The 20,458-nt window shown below is 36.3% G+C and overlaps 1 protein-coding gene across 1 annotated transcript in view; it reads left to right on the top strand.

The window, feature by feature from the left end:
* Positions 1-20,458, top strand: part of Rab3-GAP (Rab3 GTPase activating protein) — a 606,356-nt gene that overhangs the window by 529,593 nt on the left and 56,305 nt on the right. Inside the window, exon 28 of the mRNA XM_090376553.1 lies at positions 15,892-15,966. Within this exon, the coding sequence (XP_090232679.1) occupies positions 15,892-15,966 (75 nt within the window). The remainder of the gene's footprint in view (positions 1-15,891; positions 15,967-20,458) is intronic.

Genomic DNA, 20,458 nt, shown 5'->3' with positions numbered 1-20,458 from the left:
AGGATTATAGGTAGTCTAAGATTTGGGCGGTTAATTAATTTCTCCATTACTTTAGAAATAGTAGAAGTAATTGCAATGTGACGATAATTGAATGGGAGGGATTTGTCACCCTTTTTAGGAACTGGCTGGATATGAGCAAATTTCCGACCAGAAGGAAAAACAACTTTGGAATAAGAAAGTGAAAAAAGGCAGCAAGGAACAGGAGCACAGGATTTGAGAACAAGTGGAGAAATACCATCAGGACCTGGAGCTTTCTTAGCACCAAGATTCGTCAAAATCCTTCTCACATTCTTTTTACAGAAGACCACAGGAGGCATTGAATAGAGTATGTTGGGAATAGTGGGAGGTGTTTTCCCAAGGTTATTAATACATGAGTTGGAAGGAAAATGGGATGCTAGCAGATCAGCTTTATCCTTGGCTGAAGTGTCAATAGAACCATCTGGTTTTGACAGAGGTGGGAGCAGAGAGGGCAAAAGTTGCGGGCAATAGTCCTCGGACCACTTTTGGTAGGTACTAACCACGACTGACTGTGATCATCCCATCAGCCGTGCCATTTTGGATATGCTCTGACCCAGTTGTCTGGCCATTGGCCTTTGTCAAACTCGCTTAAGTCCACTGCCTTTCCCATCTGAAGAACAAGAGTAACGCTGATTACCGGAGCTCCGTGTCAGGTGTTTTTTATACCGTGTCCCAACCCACCTCGCACCGTAGTTCACCTGCAGTTGCTTCAATTTGCATAACGACTTGCTGGTCATAATGTTTTGGCTCATCGGTGTATTCTCACTCAATATAACTGCATCGAGTCCTCATTTTATCCCAGTTGTTCAAGCAAATTGGATCCGGCATTGACAAAAAATATCACTTATTATAGCAAAACTTATAACAAGTGATGAGTTTTGGGTATATGTATGTGACTCGAAAACGAAAGTTCAACGCTTCCAATGATAAAAAAAACATTGTTAACAAGCCAAAAAAGTTGCAGCAGTAAAAGTCGCACTTGATAGTCATACTAATTGCATTTTTTGACAGAGAGAGAGAGATGTTATCGGAATTCATTCTGTAAAATATTACTGTTAATACAGCCTACTACCAAAAGGTTAAAACAGTTGAGAGACACAATTCACCATATGACCCAAAATATGGTGAAATTGGTTGGCTCCTTCATCATGACATTTTTTTGGGTCACACATCTGCCAGTTTCTTACGAACAAGAACATTCTCATTGTTCTTCACCCAGCTTATTCGCCTGAATTTGCACTGTGACTTTTGGCTATTCCTAAAATAAAACACAACATGGAAGGAAAATGGTTTGAGTCAATTTGAGAAATCCACTCGAACATTACAGACCTAAAAGCATTCACAAAAGAGAACTCCAAAATTGTTTAAGTCAGTGACAAGTACAATGGAGCAAGTGTTGGTTTCAGAAGGAAATTATATCAAAAATTATTAAAACTGTAAACAGTTATTGAATAAAATTTATTTTTTGCAACATTCATTGAACCTTTTTTAAACCTTGCATACATTCACACTGTAGGGAGCCAACATGAAAATAATATACGCACATGCATACTCAAACATTATTTGGTAGGAAATCCTCTTTTCCTAAGACTGAAAACTAAGATAAAGATGATTTTTTTTTAAATTTTGAAACAAGTATTGACAATGAAATTATGGAACTAAGAGACTAACAAATAAGTTTCCACAAAACATCTCTCCAATTATGAAATTTTTACTTATATATTAAAGTACAGAACTTATGCCAAAGTGCTTTTCAAACTTTTTTGTATCAATACATTATGCATGCGGACCCCACCCAGAATTATGTAACTATTCAACATACCATCCATTTTGTTCCTTATTTTTAAACCGATGGTGAATGCAGCAGTATACAGCTTCCTTTATTTTCAACCAAAAACATTTAAAAAAGAGTAAGAGAGGAGGAAGATATACATTTCTAGGTGCAAGTTTAACTAAGGCTGCTTGAAATTGACTAGGTAAGTTATTAGCTTTTTAAAAAAAAAAAAAAAAAAAGAACATATTCAGAGCTCACTGACCTTAAAGTATGAAACATGCAAAGAAATAAATGTCATAATCTTTTTATGTATCAGTCATTAATTATATTTTAACAAATCAACTATATCAGTATGTGCAGTGAAAGGTAATCAGAATGAAAACTGCTAAAAAAAAATTTGGCAATGCCTTTGGAACATGAAATGACACCCACTTTTTTGGTATTATGTCATGTCACATAAAGCTCCATATATATGTTTAGCTTTGCTTCTTTTTTTTGTATGAATTTTTTACAATTTTTTTTTTTTCTTATCCACAGTGGAAAATGTCGTTAACAAGAGTTGTGTAGGCCACAAGTTACATGTATGCCATGGGTTGGCCAAATCCCTGTTATAGAATCTCCTTGGACATATTTCTATCCTTGTGCCCTTTCTTTTCAAACGTGGGGGAAATCTCTTTCTCCAGATAAGCTATTATGCAACTCCATTTAGCCCCTTGCAGTAATGCAGGTTATCTGGCACCAAAACAGAAACAAAGTTAGAACAGATGCTATTATTCCAAATAATACTCTTCCTAGGTTACTCCCATTAGACTGAAAAACTGTGCCATACAATGCCTTGAAATGAATCCAGTTCTAATCGGTATCACACAATAAAAGCAATACTGACTTGCACAGTAATATATTAGACCTGTACCAAAAGAGGTTCCTTATTAGCCCAATCATCAGCAACTTTTTAAGAACAATGCCATCCTAATAAAGCTTCATAAGAAGAGAAAAATTATATATATATATATATATATATATATATATATATATAATCAAGAATAATGATATAGAGAAGCTATATGATATGGGGGGAGGGGAGATTTAAGTTTGAAATTAGATAAGTCTGAATTACCATAACATAACTTATGGATCAGGGACACTGCTATAGCAAAACTTACCCTACAGCCATAATGTGTATATGTATATATAAAATATTGTAGGTAGAACATGTTGACGAGCTTTATGTATAAAATTAAAACTAATGAATATACCGTATACCCTGAGAGCAATAGATATGTATATAATTTTTTTTTTTTTTTTTTTTTTTAATCTCAGGAAATGAACTTGCTGATTACGTAGCAAAGCAGCAATTGGCACTATTGACATTCTCTCTGATTTTTTATACACAAATATTCATCAATTCACAAACAGTTTGTAAACAGTTTTAAAGTTTAAATTGTTTGTGAATTGATGAATATTTGTGTTGTGGTTTTAAGATTTTTTTGCGACAATTGTTTTTCAATTCTCATGGTAGCATGCAATATTGGTTGGTTTTTGTGGGTGTTGGTGCTGCCAACTGTCCGTGGCTCCTCTCTGTGCGCTTGGTATGATATGAGAATTGAATGCATGATGATTTTAATTAGTAGCTATTTTTAATTTGATTTATTTAATGTTCATATAATAATACATTCATCTGCGATTGAGTGTCAAGAGATTTACAGTCCTACTAAAAAGGTATGAGGTTTCCTCTTTTAATTTAAGATTGTAATAAAAGGACATATTGGGCTGCATTGCTCTTCTGATTCTAATCAGTAATCTCTAATATACTATACACTCACTATAAGCTTGTCATTAACCCTAGAATGCATGTACATGACAGACTCTGTGAAGTGAGTTACTTTGTGAATTTTAAAGTTTTGTAAAAATGAAACTGTACATTAATGCTTTTAAGTATTAATTTATTCTTATTATTCCTATTCTGACTTGACTGCCCAAATTATTATCAAAAATCAAATCAATTTCTTAAAAAATATCATAAATTAATTCTGATTTTCAAAGCTGTTTTCTTATCCCCACCTATTATAAATTGTGTGCACATGATTTATAATAGATGGCATAATAGAAATTAGTTAATTTCTTACTCTGCTAGATGTGGCATTCCTACTTGAATATTTCTACATACAAATTGAACAGTTTGTACATAAATGGATGCATTATTGACTGATGATATGTTAAGGAATCCTTATGTGCAGTGATGTAACAACTAGATCATAGGCAGAGCTTAGCTTAATTATCAGCACTCACCTAATAGTAATCCACTTAGTTTGATGAAAGTTTCAACATATACATAGTAGTTATGAAACTTTTAAATTCTTATTAGTAGCTATTTTTAATTTAAAGAAATTATGAATTTTAAAAAAAATTAGAATTACTAAATGATGAGCTTTAAAAATTGTTAAAATTTGCCTAAGAAAGGAAAGTGCACATTCCATTCTATAGTTGTCTAATTAAAATTATGTATTAAAAATAAAATAAAAGGGAGATAAAATCTAATAGCCACGCACGAGCGACTTTCGAAACCGTCTTCAGTTAGATATAATGAAAAGAGAAGAACACGCAAAGTATGTTATATACTGGGTAAGTTCCCAAAATGCATTTCAGTGCATGTGGAAACTTTATACATGCTAAATTCCAAATAGGGGAGAAGTTGATTGGAATCTTCTTGTTTAATATATTGAACGATGTGTGGCGCTTAAACCACTCAATGACGAGAGCTTTATTTTGATTAATTTTTTAACTGGAATTCAGTTTAACACTGTAATAGCCAAATCGATGTGTGGGTTGTGATTATAAGATTGAACAAGTTGTGTTAGTTCTGTACCTGATAAATTAGATTTGAAGCTATTAAAGTGGTAGTGGGCATGTGTGTTAGAAATTTTTGAAGTCCCAAATTTAGCTGTTGTACTACCAATGTAACACGTTTGACAATCTGATTGACATCTAATCAAATATATAATGTTATTATAATCCTGTGTCACATATTCATATGTTGTCTTGTATGAATTAAATTTAGAACCTAATTTATTATAAGATGTAAATATTAACTTGATATCTGTATTCTTAAAAACCTGTTGAAGTCATCTAGCATATTGTTGATGGCATGGAAGGACGATAAGGGGTTTGTGTATCTTATTCACATGGTTATTAATGTTGTTAGGGTTATTAATACTATTATGGACTTTAGTAATGGTTTCTTTTATTAGTTGTAATGGGTATTTCCTGTCGATAAATTTTTTAGTGAGGTATTGCAATTCTACAGATAGATCTGTTTGTGTGTGACTATATTTAATAGCATTATATATCTGATTATAAAGAACTACTTTTTTGATGTATAGAGGATGGTGTGAGTAGTAATGTAAGACCTTACCTGTATGTATGTTCTTTCTGTATATTTTGGTGCCTAAAAATGTAATGATTTTATATATAGTGAGATTTAGAAAATTAATTTTATTATCGATTTCTACTTCAAGGGTAAATTTGAGTCTCTCATGCATTGTATTAAATGTATTAAATAAAGTGTCAATAGTTGTTTTGTTACCTATTAAAAGGATGTCGTCCGCATATTTCATATACAGTTTGATACCTAGAGGAAAGATTGAAGTATTTTTTTTTTCAATAGAAGCAAGGTAGATTTTGGATAAAGGGGCAGAGATACCGAGGCCCATAGGAAGGTCAAAAATTTGTTCATAGATATTATTTTGAAATCTAAATTGCTTGGCATTAAGTAACAGTGATGTGAGCTCTAAAATGTCATTAATATTTAAGTTAGTACGTTGTGTCAAAGTGTCTTCTTTAATTAATAATTCTTTAAGAGCTAGTAGCGTGGTTTTGATGTGCACGTTTGTATATAGGGAGACGACATCAAAGGACGCGAGAATATCATTTTCAGATATGGTCACGGAAGTTATACATTCGTGCGCCTGCTTAGTATTGTAAACCCTGAACCGAAAAAATCTCATTAAAGGTGAAATAATTTTGACGAGGAACATGGATAGATTAACATAAGCGGACTGTTTAAAGGAAACAATAGTCTCAAAGGATAATCTTGTTTATGGAGTTTAACTATTCCAAAAATATGTGGAAGAATATTACTGCGTATACCTATTTGTTGGAGGGTGTGTAAATTAATTTGTTCGTTGGCTCTGAGTCTCTTTAGGATCCCATCAAGTTTATTTTAAGTCTGTTAATGTTAAACATGTTGTAAACTCTGTATGTCATTGAATCTGACAGAATGTGTAACATTTTCTCTATGTATTTTTGTCCATGATTGCAATGGTGTCTCCTTTTGTATTATAATGTTCAGATTTTTCATGAAGTCTCGTATGTGGGTTAATGTTGTTGATTAAGTTTACTGGTTAATTGGGAGTTAAAAACAGCAATGGTTTCATGTATGATATGATATTTATCTGGGTGGTTATCAAGCTTAGTTTGTATTTCAATCATGCCATCTTTAACTGGATAATGATTGCTGTTAATGGCAAAATTAAATCCATATTCTAAACTAGAAGGTTCATTAGGGGAAAATGTTTGTGTAGAAATGTTAACAACCGAGTTGTTGCAGATTTTTTTGTATCTTCTGGTGAGTATATCCCATTTCTTGGTGTGCTTTTATGTAATGTGACTTAAAGTTGCCTGAATTCGTGTGTTCTGGTCCACGTAATTGTACCAAGTCGTAAGGGTTAGTTCCTTTTTAAGCTTGAATTTGAGGGTATGTATTTGATCTAAAAGGAGAGATTTATCTCTATCTTTTTCGTAATTCGGTTTTAATTATGGCAATAGAGGCTTGGTGTATAATAAAAGGTTATTTCTTAATAGTATTTTTGGTACAGATATGAGCAAAATTGGGGATTATATCATATGTGAGACGTTTCTTTAAAAATGAAATATGGAGTTTGTTGGTAAAGTATTTAACTAATAGTTTAGTGAAATGAAGTTTCCTATTGTACAAATCTGAATGCATTTGGGAAAACATGGAAATGCGGAAGAGGTGCGATAAATAGTTAAAGGATTATTCATTAAATTGACTGATGATTTATTAAGGAATCCTTATGTGCTGTGATGTAACAACTATATCGTAGGTATAGCTTAGCTTAATTTAACAAATAGCTTAGCTGAATTTTTTAATTCATAATTTCTTTAAGTTAAAAATAGCTACTAATCGGAATTTAAAAGTTGCCAGGTCCTAAAAAAAGAAACGTAAAATAGGAGTGGTTCAAGAATCTAGATTGAAGAAGAGGGGGAAAAGGTAGAAGAATAGGGACGATAGGGAAGGCATCCCAAAATGTTCAATGGAGCCAAGGCTCCATCAAGCAAAGAAGGGGTGGGGAAAGGGGAAGAAAGGATACCATGCTAGGCAGCATGGTATAGATTGGCATATGTTGGCAGCGGAGCTGCAGCTCATCCATCAGGGGGCTATGTTCCAGCCCAGTGAAAGGTTCAAGTCCTGTAACCGACATTCATGGAACAAGATGTCCCATCCAGTGAAGATAGTCAAAATTAAAATCAAGATGGTTGTCCAAGTAGGTGCATGCAGATTTGCTGAGATTAAACAGTTTGGTGTGAAGGTGTTTCAGGTTTGGACTCTGGGTCTTTATTGATAGTGCTAATTCTGTTGAAGTTGTGGATAATTCTCCTTGTGTAGAGGCATTAGCTGTCCGGTTATCTTGAAGACAGTGCCGGTTTCATAACTTTTCCATCAGTTCAATGCTAGGTAGTTTGGCGGGTTGAGCATGTCAATCAGGGTGAGGTTGTTTCAGATTGTTAGTTCCTTGTTCTGTTTAAGGTGTGTCTGCCTGTCACATTGGGGGCCCTAGTTGTGTGGAAAAGTTCTTTGTCTTTCAAAAAGGGCTTAGGCAAATTTCTTGAAGGCACAATAGTCTTTTTTCGTCGCTGATGATGTGGTCTTCCTGGTCCAGCAGCAGCTATTATATTCTAGTCATCACTTGACATGTGAGATTTTCATATAGTTCACAGATCTATACATTAAATGATCCCAGCTTTCAGGGAGTCTGCAATGGTATAGTGGATCATTTGTAATGCCAAAGATGGTAATTTTTTCTCGGATATTTCCATATCCCGTTAAAAGAAAAGCCATTTGTACTCCTGCAGAATACCAATGTTATGTTTTTGGGTAAGTTCTTTCAACTGCAGGTATGAATTTCCTAGTAATGCTTCCCTTAAAAGAAATTGTCCAGCAGTCCTGCCAAATCTGCATGAGGCATTTCTTTTCCATCCTGATAGCATTTGTAGAGTCAGGGGTATATGCAAGGCAAATAGTCTCTCTACCTTTTGAGAGGTTGTAGAGGAGGCTCGTCTGGAGAATCTCCAGATCAAGGGGGAGGACCCTAGCCTCCCCCTTGATCTGGAGATTACTGCACTGCCAGCACCTGGAGGACATGGATGCTGGCAGTGCAGTAACCCATTATGGTCAGCAATATGGCATGCTGTATTGTTAAGTTTCTTTCTATTGATCACCGTTATAGCTTTGTGGCATCATATACCAGAGGCATAGTTGATACTTGGCATGAAGACCGCTTTACACAGCAGGGATAATGTATGATGTTTGAGTTCCCAGTCTCTGTGGGTGATCCTGTTAACCATGGCCGTATAGTTTTGAATCTTGGTTTGGATGTATTTTAGGTGGTGAGTAAATGAGAGATTCCTGTCTAATATAATTATTAGTACAGTAGAGCATCAAATCCGAATGTCAATAATCCAAACAAGCCAGCATTTATATATATATATATATATATATATATATTTTTTTTTTTTTTTTTTTTTTTATGCTGGTGCCATAAAACAATTACAGTAAGTGCCAGTTATTGGGATCATGTTTGCGAATCGAATTTTGATTCTATTAAACAACAATACTAATAAGTGAAAATTGGATGGAATATTATCCACAGGCTATGAAAATGAAGATATAAAGCACAAATTTACACTTTTATTAGCTTACCAATTAACAAAATTAAATGATATGTGAAAATCGGCAAACAATCAACGAACTGAATGCTATCTGACTCAACTACTCTTACTGAAAAAAGAGAGACCTGGCAGCAAAGAAAAACGAAGTTCAAAAAAGGTGCAGCAAAAAATAAGTAATTATTTTTTGGGAACTACCCCAATTAGTTTGGATTATCAACACTCTACTGTACTACTAGTCTGGGATTTTTGACATCATCCTCAGCATGAGATGGAAGTATTGGCCTCTGCTTCTGACAAAAGTTAGCCAACCAGTTGTGTGTGGGATGATTTCCACTGTCTTCATGCAGGCCACCCACCTTCCCTTGTTTACAGTGAGATGAAGATCTGTTGGCACTGGATTCTTCCAGTGCTGGATTGGCTTGGCTGCATTGGCGACTTGACAGGGTACCTTATCCTGCATTCTTTCCTTTCTCCTGTTGGTGGGCTGCCCTGGTACAGTAACTTCTATGTTCGTTCCCCTCCCACCTTCTTCTGCAGGGGAATGTCTTCTTTTTCCTTTTCCTCCTCTCTTTACCTGCATTCTGCTGCCCCTTCATTTTATACCCCCACTCATTCATTCTTTAAATTTTTTTCCTCCTCTACAGTCCTTATTGGGAAGCTCAAGCAATCCTCATGGCAGCTCAGCCAGATCCTGCACTATAGCCTGGCTCATCTCCACCTGGTGAAGGGTGGGCAATGGGAACCTTGGTTTTCCAAGGGGCCAGTAACCAGAGGGGCAGCACACAAACACACCCACATTCTGGCATTTACAGAGTCAGTACCTTCAACACAAGAGACATACGCAGAGTTGTGGGAGATCCCTTTGGAGCTGCTCACAGCCATTCCTGTATACATGGTTTTTTCCAAATTCAAAATTCAGCATTGCTTATGTATGAGTGACACCATGTCCCTACATTGTCTGCATTTGATGTCTTAATGAGTACTTCAAATTCATCAAAGTTAATACTGCTCCTTTGATAGGTTGTAACATTAGTGTACAAACAAGCAACATGCACCTGTTCTTACTCTTAATTACCCTAATACATCCCTTGTATTTATTGAAAAATTGTTCTGTGATGACCCACAGCAAGGCTTGAAATCCCTAACATCTTCCTTTCCAGGCTGCTGCATGTTCCAATAAAAGTAGTACAAGAATTTCTTTCACCTCTGCCTGCAGCTCTAATTAATCTATAAGTCTCTGTATCCCCCCCCCCCAGCTTGCAGTTTACTCGACCTGCCTATCACTGCCTCAGAAGCATCAGCAAATATTCTTGCACCATTTCTATTTAAGTATATCCCATCTCTGTAAAAACAGTCTCCTGTTAACAAGCACAGACCATTCTGAGAAAAATTCTACCCCCATGAGCCCATGTGCATTCTCTCCGGGGCTGATTTGATTGACAAGGCTCTCAACATGTACTCCCCCCTGTCGTGTTTGGGCAGAATTGCAGGCACTTTCAATTTCAATCCTAACATGCAGCTTTTTCCCAATGTTGCTCTGTACTCATTCAGTAAGTCCTCAGATCTCCTACTCTACAGAGATTAGCATTAGTAGAGGCATTTGATGCAAGAAAGCAAGATTATGCAGCATCAGCCAAAAAAAAAAAAAAAAAAAAACCACTTCCACTTCACCCCTCTATTCGTTCAAAATACCTGTCCAGCTGAGCCTTAAACTTATTTAGGCTATCAACTTCCACAACAAGGTATGGAAGTCTGATCCACCAACCAAACACCCGCTGGCTAAAGGCAAATTTCTGCACGTCTATCCTACATCTGTCTTTCCTCAATTTGAATTTATGCCCTCTCAGGTGATTATTCTGAGTGAGAGGAAGAATCCCATCAGCATTGAGCATGCTCAAACCATTCAAGGCTTTATTTTATATACGCCTCTATCAGATCACCTCGCTGGTGCCTAGTCTCCAGACACTGTAATTTGCAAAACTTAAGCCTTTCTTCGTAAGAGCACCCCTTTGTTCCATTCACTAATCTTGTTGCCCTTCTCTGTACTCGTTCCAGCAGCTCTACATCCTTCTTGAAATGAGGCCTCCAGACCTGTATACAGTACTCTAGGTGTGGCCTGACCATTGCCTTATACAAGGGAATAATCACCTCCTTATCCCTGCTAGAAAAATTCCTATATATCATTGACAATACACCATGAGCTACTCTTGCAGCCCGTCTGCACTGCTCAGAGAACTTCATATCTGCCTGCACAACCACCCCAAGGTCCCTTTCATTCTCTACCACTGTCAGTGTAGTACTACAGAGTTGATACGTTGCTCTGGGGTTGCTGTTTCCCATATGTAGTACTTTACATTTGTCAATGTTAAACTTCATTTGCCACCTCTCAGCCCATCTGCTCAACCTTTCCAGGTCCTGTTGCAGCAGCATAGTGTCAGTAGTGTCCTTGACAACCCTGCCTACCTTTGTATCGTCTGCAAACTTCGACATTAAGCTTGATATACCATCATCAATATCATTTATAAATACAGAAAACAATAATGGACCCAACACTGAGTCCTGAGGGACTCCACTAATAACATTAGTCCACGACGAGCAGTGTCCATTGATTACCACTCTCTGTCTTCTCCCCCTCAGCCATCCCTTTATCCACAGCAGCAATTTGCCTCCAATGCCACACTGCTCCAATTTGTACAGCAGTCTTCCATGTGCAACAGTATCAAAAGCCTTTCTAAGATCCAAGTATATAATATCAAAGTTATTCCCTGCATCCAGTTCTTTTGTGACTGCATCATAGTATCCAATCAAATTGGTCAAGCAAGACTTCCCCTTAACAAAACCATGCTGTGTCCGAGCTATAACTGAAGTCTTGTCTAAATGATCCTGCAGTGCTTCTTTAACTAGTGCTCCATTAATTTTCCTGGAACAGAAGTTAAACTCACAGGTCTATAATTACTTGTGTCAGCCTTTGATCCTCCTTTGTGAATTGGGGTCACATTTGCACATCTCTAGTCTGTGGATACCTCCCCTGAGTCCAAGGAAGCTCTCATAATTATGGCTAAGGGTTTGCTTACTTCCTCTGCTGCCTCCTTTAATATAACTGGATAGATCCCATCCACCCCGGGTGCCTTTCTTGTGTTTATCTTCAACAATTTCTCCTCCACTTTACTCTCAGTTATTACAAGATTCTCTAGCTTACTGCTAGAGTTGAATACACCTCTGGCTTTCCCCTTGCTAAATAACTCCTCATGTGTGAATGTCGATGCAAAATATTCATTCAGTTTGTTAGCTACCTGAGCAGGATCATCAACAGTTGACCCATCGATATCAAGTGGACCAATCTGATTCATCCCCTTCTTTCTAGAGTTTACATAAGTAAAGAACTCTGCTGTTTTTCTTTGCATCCCTTGCCTAAGATTTCTCGTAATCTGCATTCGCCTGCCTTAACCTCCTTTGTAATTTGGTTACAGATCAACTTATATCTATCATAGGCTTCTGTGTCACGTGTTAATTTATATGTATCCCATGCATTTTTCTTCTCTGCCATATGTCTCATTAGTTCGTCTGACATCCATTTAGGCCTGAACCTTGAACAATATTTCTTAGTTGGTATGTAAAGCCTAGTAGCTTCCAAGATAAGTTCTTTGAATGCTTCTCATTTTGAGTTTGCTGTTGGTAACATCATCTGTTGGTCCCACTGTATAGAATTTAAATACTGTCTCAGACTTCGTAGTCGCCTTTATGAAAGCAATAACCCTTCCCTTTACCCCTGATGGTAGTTACCTCTTTGAGTAAATCCCACTTCAGCACACTGTGATCACTGCTACCTAGTGGTTCCTGTATCTGCAGATTCTTAATGCATGAAGAATCACTGCTGATGATCAAATCAAGAGTATTCCTCCCTCTAGTTGCCTCCCGAACATGCTGATGTAGAAAACAATCATCCAATAAAACCACAAAAGCCTTGCTAGTGTGTGAGTGACCAGCCCCCAAATTCCAGTCAATATCTGGGAAATTAAAATCTCCCATTATAAGACTCTCTGATTTACTGGCCCACTCTATTTCCCTCTACAGTTTCTTATTATACTCATCAGAGTCATTAGGCCTATAGCACACTCCTACTCTCAATTTTGATCTCCCAATGCTTATGTCACACCAAACTGACTCGACACTGCACTGTCCAGCGATGTCCCCTGGCTTCACTTCCTTGGATTTTATGTATTTCTTAACTAATAGCATAACCCCTCCTCCCTTCCTATCCAGTCTATCCTTTCTGTAGACGTTGTACTCCCCAAATTCCAGTTCTGCATTCCTTATATCTGTATGACACCACGTCTCTGATATCCCAACAATATCTGCCTTTGATGTTTTGAGCAATACCTCAAATTCATCAAATTTATTTACTAAACTCTTAGCATTGGTGTACACGCAAGTATACATGTACCTATTTCTATTCTTAGCTACCCTAACACAAACCATGTGTTTACTTGTACTGCAATGACTCCCACCAGTCTCTGAAATATCCTGCATCTTGTTTTTCAGGCTTCTGCTCATTCCATTAGAAGCAGTGCAAGAATCTCTTTCACCTCTGCCAGTGGCTACTGTTAATCTATTAGTCTTTGTCTCTCCCCTAAGCTAGCAGTTTTCCAACCCACCTAACACTGCCTCGATAGCATCAGCAAATATTCTTGCATCCTTTCTATTTAAGTGTATCCCATCCCTGTAGAAGCAGTCTCTCCTGTTAACAAGTACAGTCCAGGCTGAAAAAAATTCTACCCCTTGAGCCTTGCACAATCTTTCCAGGGCCGAATTGATCGACAAGGCTCTCATCATATACTCCCTCCTATCGTGTCTGGGCAGAATTGCAGACACTTTCAGATTCAACCCTATTTCACGGCTCTTTTTTTTCAACAGTGACCTGTACTTGTTAAGCAATTCTGCCGGTCTCCTACTCTTGATATCATTAGTGCCAACATGTACAACTATATCACCTTTTGTGCCCTTAAAAGATGATATCTGCTCTACAACGTCATCAACCTTTGCTCCTAGCAGACATACCCTGGTCCTGTTCCACCTATCCTTTTTACAAAGCATGTTCCCCGTTTCCCTGACAATAGAGTCACAACTACTAGTTCCTGTGGTACCAGCGCATTCTGCCTTGCGGGTTGCCACTGTGTTGCGTGATGACCACGTGCAAGCTCTGGCGTTGATGTGGGCAGCTGAGAGCTTGATGGGCCCCTCAATTTAATTCCTTCGAGGGCATCCCCCCCCCTGTCCTTCAAGCTCTCATATAGGCCCATAAGAACGCTGATTTGTTGCCTGATTTCGATACACTCCTTGCATCACGCGCACACACACAAAGACATCCCCCATGGCAATATCATGTCCCGTTCCTGAATGCTCCACAAACATCATGCAAGCTGTGCATTTTAAAAGGCTGTGATTCAGAAGGCAACTGCCCCCCTCAGTTCTCCTCTGAGCCACAGCACTTCCATTAGCTTGAGCCTTTTGTTTTGCTGCTCTGGTCTGAGTCATGATTTCTTTTAATTTAAATAAAATTTCAATTTCAGTTTATAACCCTAACTTATTTCCCAACACAGTTATAACGGGATATATATTTTTTAGTGTCAAGTATTAATTATCTCCGAGTTCCCTTTATATAACTTCCGTATCAGTTATGTATTAATTAATTATGTTACGTTTGTAATCTGATTTGGTATATGTATTTAGTTAAAAGTACAATTTAAATGCCAACGAAATTCAACTAGTTTAATAGATTTTACCAATCACTGAAAATATTATAACCTATACTATACTAACACTATCTAGGTTCGATATATAATGATCGTATGACAAAGACAAAGGCGGGAAGTTACGAACGGTAAATCTATGGACACTTAAGTATTAATTAACTTTCAAATCTAGCTGTCTCAATTCAGAGTAAACTAACGATCCTTACTAGGTCTGTAAGCTACTTAAAAAAAAAAAATTAAAAAATTACAAAAGATTACTGTGAACAAAGCTTTTGTCAGTATTAATCTCTGTTTAATCTCAGTCTGTTAAGCTTCAGAAGAACTGGGCAAAGCATCTGATTTGTACTTCTGTAGATGTTTTAAGCTTTAATCCACATTAAGTTTGTGTTCTTCTGTGCAGTTTTGTGTTCTCCTTTTAGTTCAGTTGCATAATTTGTAAAGTGCCCCAGTTAACATGCTTAATGCATCAGAATAACTTCCAGCACTTATGATACTACAGAACACTGTATCTCTAGGTTATCAAAACATCACTCAGAATGATTCAGTTCTGAATTCAAATGGAATTATAGATGCACTCAGTGTTAGAACATTTCAGTATGTGAAATATTGCACTTATCAAATAAAGTACATTTTCAGAAGCAGCCAAGTTGAACAGTACTCTGAAAATTCATTCAATTCATGTGTTCAGTGTGCATTTGAAATCGCTTTGTTCTGATTATTTTTTTAAAAAATTTGGTTCTGCTTAAACTTTCCTTATGATTTTTCTGTTTTTCAGTTGTCTACATGATAGTGATTATATTGATTATCAAAAATTCTTAATAAATGATATAATAAATCATAAGAACTTGTGATAATATTTTCTCCTTTACAGGATAGATATTTATATTTATTTATAGATATTTATTTATAATAATAAATAAATAAAAATAAATTATATTTTGCAAAGGAAAATTTCATAATTTGATTATAATTTTTTTCTTTTTATTTCTTTAAGAACTAATAAAAATAATTGTACATCAAGCAAAAAGTGAAAATTCTGTATTGTCATTAGCATCTGCAAAAAGAGTGCCATGCCTCAAATATCTTCATTTTTAATTTTTACAGTACAGAAAATTAAAAGGCATATATTTTATCAAGAAAACTGTTTCAGCAACAGTTTTTATTGAGAATGGTAGAGAGCAGTAGTATTACTATTCTTATAGGCAACCCAATCGAGATCATTATTTCTGAGAAAAAAAATATTTTTTTTTTAGTCCACAAGAGTAATTTTTGAATTACTTTTGTGGATGAGCAATATGCCAGGTCTGTGTCAGTAAAAAACGAAGTAGTTTTTGCATATCATTTATTTATCCTTTAAATTACATTTTTTCTCATTAGGAACTTGAAATGAGTGATACATATTTGGAATATTTTTTGGACTTTTGCTGTCAGCTGCTAGAATTAATATTAGAGGTCAGTTGTTTTTCTTTGACATTGTTTTACAGTGTGATAATTTGTTTATTTATAATTTAATTTAAAACAATAATAAATAAATAAATATTTAACAATAGATAAAAACACTAATGCTAATAACAAATTAAAACACTGCACTCCACAAAAACTTTTATTGGCATCAGTTATCAAAATTATTTAAACAAGACAAAGAAAAATATTAAAAAATACATTCTAACCCAAACATTTATAGATTTTGGCAATGTTTTGAAATCCTTATAGATATTGATATTGTTTTCAAAATAACATGGCAGTGATATCCATAAGGATTTCAATTATTCAATAATAATTTTGTTATTAGAATTAGTTATTTCTCGTGTATGTATCTCTCTCTCTCTCTCTCTCTCTCCCCCCGAAAAATTAAATAAAACACCTTTTCATCTATTAAATAATACCGTATTTCTTTGATTCTAAGACACCATCGATTGTAAGACGCACCTTAATTTCAGAAAAAAGGCTTTGATTCTAAGAAAATAAAATAAAACACTAAAATAAATCTAACAAATATTTTTATTATAATAGAATTCCATTTACTATCAACAATAGTACTGGTATTTATCAGTAGGTATATTATTCATCACTTCCTTCTGAATCTTCTGAACCATCGATATCTGCATCTGAATCAATATCAACGTCTACTTCACATTTAGGGTCCTTCTGACGTTATTCTACAATATATCATCTTCTGAGCCATCGAGAGCGTGGGTGATGTAACATTTTTTAAATAAGTGCTTTACTATTCTTTTTGGGATCAGCTTCCAAGCTGTTGATACCCATTCTGCCAATTTTGATGCCGGCGCTTTCTTAATTTTTCCAGAAGGTGTCAGTGGAAGGTTGTCGGTCAACAACCAGGATTCATATTCCTTTCTCAAGTAATCCTTAAATGGTTTGTTGACTGAAATGTCGAGTGGTTGCAGTTGGCTAGTCATGCCACCAGGAATCACAACCAAGTCACCACATTTTTGCACGATTTTATTTTTGACACGTTCGGACAAATGTCTCCACGAAATTCATCAAGTACTAGTATGCTAGGTGGGTTATGGAGACTTCCAGGATGTCTATTCCACACAACATTTAGCCAGTCTTCCATAAGCTCTGCTGACATCCATCCATTTTTTTGTGCATGCACAATAACATCTTTGGGGAAAATTTCATTCTTCGGTATGGTTTTTCTATTTAAAATTAAATATGGTGGAAACTTTTGACCATCAGCGGTGATGCATAGTATCACAGTGATACGCTGTTTTTCGTAGCCCGTGCTTATAATCTTGATTTCTTTAGCACCTTTAGCATTGACTCTGTAATTTCGAGGCATATCGAAGAAGACTGGGGTTTAATCAGCATTTCCAATTTGAATAAACTCATAGTTTCTTTTTTTCCTTAATTTCATCACCTGTCGCTGAAAGTTAATCAGCTTCTGTTGAAAGTCTGCAGGAATTTTTTGACACATGTTCGGCGCCTTAACGGTAATCCACTACAGACGCATGGGTCTGTCGCACCAGACATGACTGCCTTTAAAAATTATTTTCTCTATTTCAAGGGACTTGGCAATTTCTCCGGCTTTCAATTGCATGGCTTTTCGAGTGATGGGTAATCCTTTTTCTCATGTCTCTGTTACGAAACGTATCACAGCTTCATCGACTTGTGGAAATCTTCCATTCTTAGGCCCTGTAAAGCACTTGGTTGTTGCTTTGCACGAAAATATGGAATTGCGATCATTTCTCCAATGACGAACATTTACTTCACTAATATCAAAATGTCAACCCGCAGCTCTATTTCCATGTTCTTTTGCATACACAATAACTTTTTGTTTCAGTGCTACTTCGTAGTGCAATCTTTTTGACATTTTAATGTGCAATAAGGGATCAAAATTAACAAAATACAGTAACTCCACTTCTTACGTACTTTCGAAGATATAAACAAAACTTACTTAATTTCACTGAGCAAGCTCCACTATAATGAAATAACGGTGGCTTCACATTTCGAAAGCACATGAAATCACCCACACCACTTTATTCTCCAATGGAATTGGAGAATGCGATAACGGTCAAACTTGGAGGCAGGGTTTCCATGTAAAAAAAAAAAAAAAAGTGTGGTGCTGTTCAAAGCACGGGAAAATTCAAAAAAAAAAAAACTGCGATTGTAAAACACCATTGATTCTAAGACGCACCCCGTTTTTAGAGACGTTTATAGGGGGGAAAAAAGTGTCTTAGAATTGAAGAAATACAGTAGTTCATTGGATCATAAAAGTAATAAATTTTTTTTACAAATTTCTTATATACTATTGTAGGCTGTAGGAAATTTATAAAATATGTATAATCTGTACGGTATATAAATAAATTAACATGGTCACAGTTTCCGAATTTTACTGGGGAATTCATCTTTTGACCGGGATAGAAGTTCCATAATAATTTAAAGGTCTCCATGCAACTGCACTATGCAAGCACACAAATGCAAATATTTATCATCTTTAAATGGTGTCTTATTTAATATGCCAACTTATCCTTTACAAATCTAATCAAAATTTATATCAATTTCCTTATGCTTATTATTTTAAAGGGAATTGAAGGGAGGGGATGAATCAGATTGGTCCACTTAACATAGATGGTTTGACTATTGATGATCCTGCTCAAGTAGCTGATAAACTGAATGAGTGTTTTGCATCTACATTCACACATGAGGTGTTATTCAAGGAGAGGAATGCCAGAAGTTTATCAAACTTTAGCAGGGAGATAAGTGACTTTGTAATAACTAAGAGCAAAGTGGAGAAGAAATTGTTAAACATAAAAAGTTAAACATAAAAAAGGCACCCGGAGCAGATGGAATCTATCCAGTTATAATGGAGGCAGCAAGGGAAGTAAGCAAACCCTTAGCCATAATTATGAGAGCATCCTTAGAGTCAGAGGAGAGGTCCCCATGGACTGGAGATGTGCAAATGTATTCCCAGTTCACAAAGGGAGTTCAAAGTGTGACACAAATAATTATAGACCTGTTAGTTTAACTTCTGTTCCGGGGAAAATGGAGTCACTGGTTAAAGATGTATTACAGGATCATCTAGACAAGACTGCAGCAATAATTCAGACAGCATGGGTTTGTTAAGGGAAAGTCTTGTCTGAAAAATTTGATTGGATACTATGATGTAGTTACAAAGGAACTGGATGCAAAAAAATAATTTTGATATCATATACTTGGATTTCGGGAAAGCTTTTGACACTGTTGCGCATGGAAAACTACTGTACAAATTGGAGCAGAATAATATTAAGGGTAAGTTGCTACAATGGATAAAAAGGTGGTTGAGTGGGAGAAGACAGAGGGTGGTAATCAATGGACGCTGCTCTCTGTGGACTAATGTTATTATTATGGAGTCCCACAGGGTTGAGTGTTGGGCCCACCGTTGTTTTCTATTTTTATCAGTGATATTGATGAAGGTATAGCAGGCTTAGTGCCAAAGTTTGCAGATGATACAAAGGTTGGCAGCGTTGTTAATGACAGTAATGGCATTGTGCTGCTGCAACAGGATCTAGAAAATTTGGGCAGATGGGCTGAGAAGTGGCAACTGAAGTTTAACATTGACAAATGCAAAGTACTCCATATGGGTAGCAATAACCCAAGAGCAACATACCAACTGTGTGGTACTACACTCAGGGAGGTGAGAAATGAAAAAGACCTGGGGGTAATTGTGCAGTCAGATATGAAGTTCTCTGAGCAGTGGAGATGGGCTGCCAGAGCAGGTCATGGAGTTTTGTCAATGATATATAGGAATTTTGCTAGCAGAAACAAGGAGGTGCTTATCCCTTTGTATAAGGCAATGGTCAGGCCACACCTTGTGTACTGTATACAGGTCTGGAGGCCTCATTTCAGGAAGGATGTAGAGATGCTAGAATGAGTACAGAGAAGGGCAACAAGATTGGTGAGAGAAAGGGGTGTGCTTACGAAGAAAGGCTTAAGTTCTGAAAGTTGCAGTATCTGGAGACTAGGCACTTGCGAGGTGATCTGATCGAGGTGTATATGGCCTTGAATGGTTTGAGCAGGCGCAATTCTGATGGGATACTTCTGCTTACTCAGATTAAGAACCTGAGGGGGCATAGATTCAAATTGAGGAAAAACAGTTGTAGAATAGATGTGTGGAAGTTTGCCTTTAGCCAGCATGTAGTTGATTGCTGGAACAGACTTCCATCTGTTGTTGTGGAAGCTGAAGCTTAAATAAAAATTAAAACTTGAACTAGACAAACATTTGGAGTGACCGGATGGGTGAAATGGGAAGGGGGTTTTTTTGTTTGTTTTTTTTGGCTGATGCTGTATAAGCTTGCTTTCTTGCACCATATGCCTCAACTAATGCTAATGCTAGTTCTCATTTAGTTTCGAAAGATTTGTTGCCTTTACCTTGATAAAAAAGTTGACATACTTTCTTTGCTCATACTCCTAATATACATCATTGAGTAAAGTTTTTATT

The sequence above is a fragment of the Mastigoproctus giganteus genome, chromosome 6 (assembly GCF_048544385.1).
Source record: "Mastigoproctus giganteus isolate SK-2022 chromosome 6, ASM4854438v1, whole genome shotgun sequence".
Taxonomy (NCBI): domain Eukaryota; kingdom Metazoa; phylum Arthropoda; class Arachnida; order Uropygi; family Thelyphonidae; genus Mastigoproctus; species Mastigoproctus giganteus.
The sequence above is the reverse complement of the archived record's forward strand: the minus strand, read 5'-3'. Positions and strand labels throughout refer to the sequence as shown.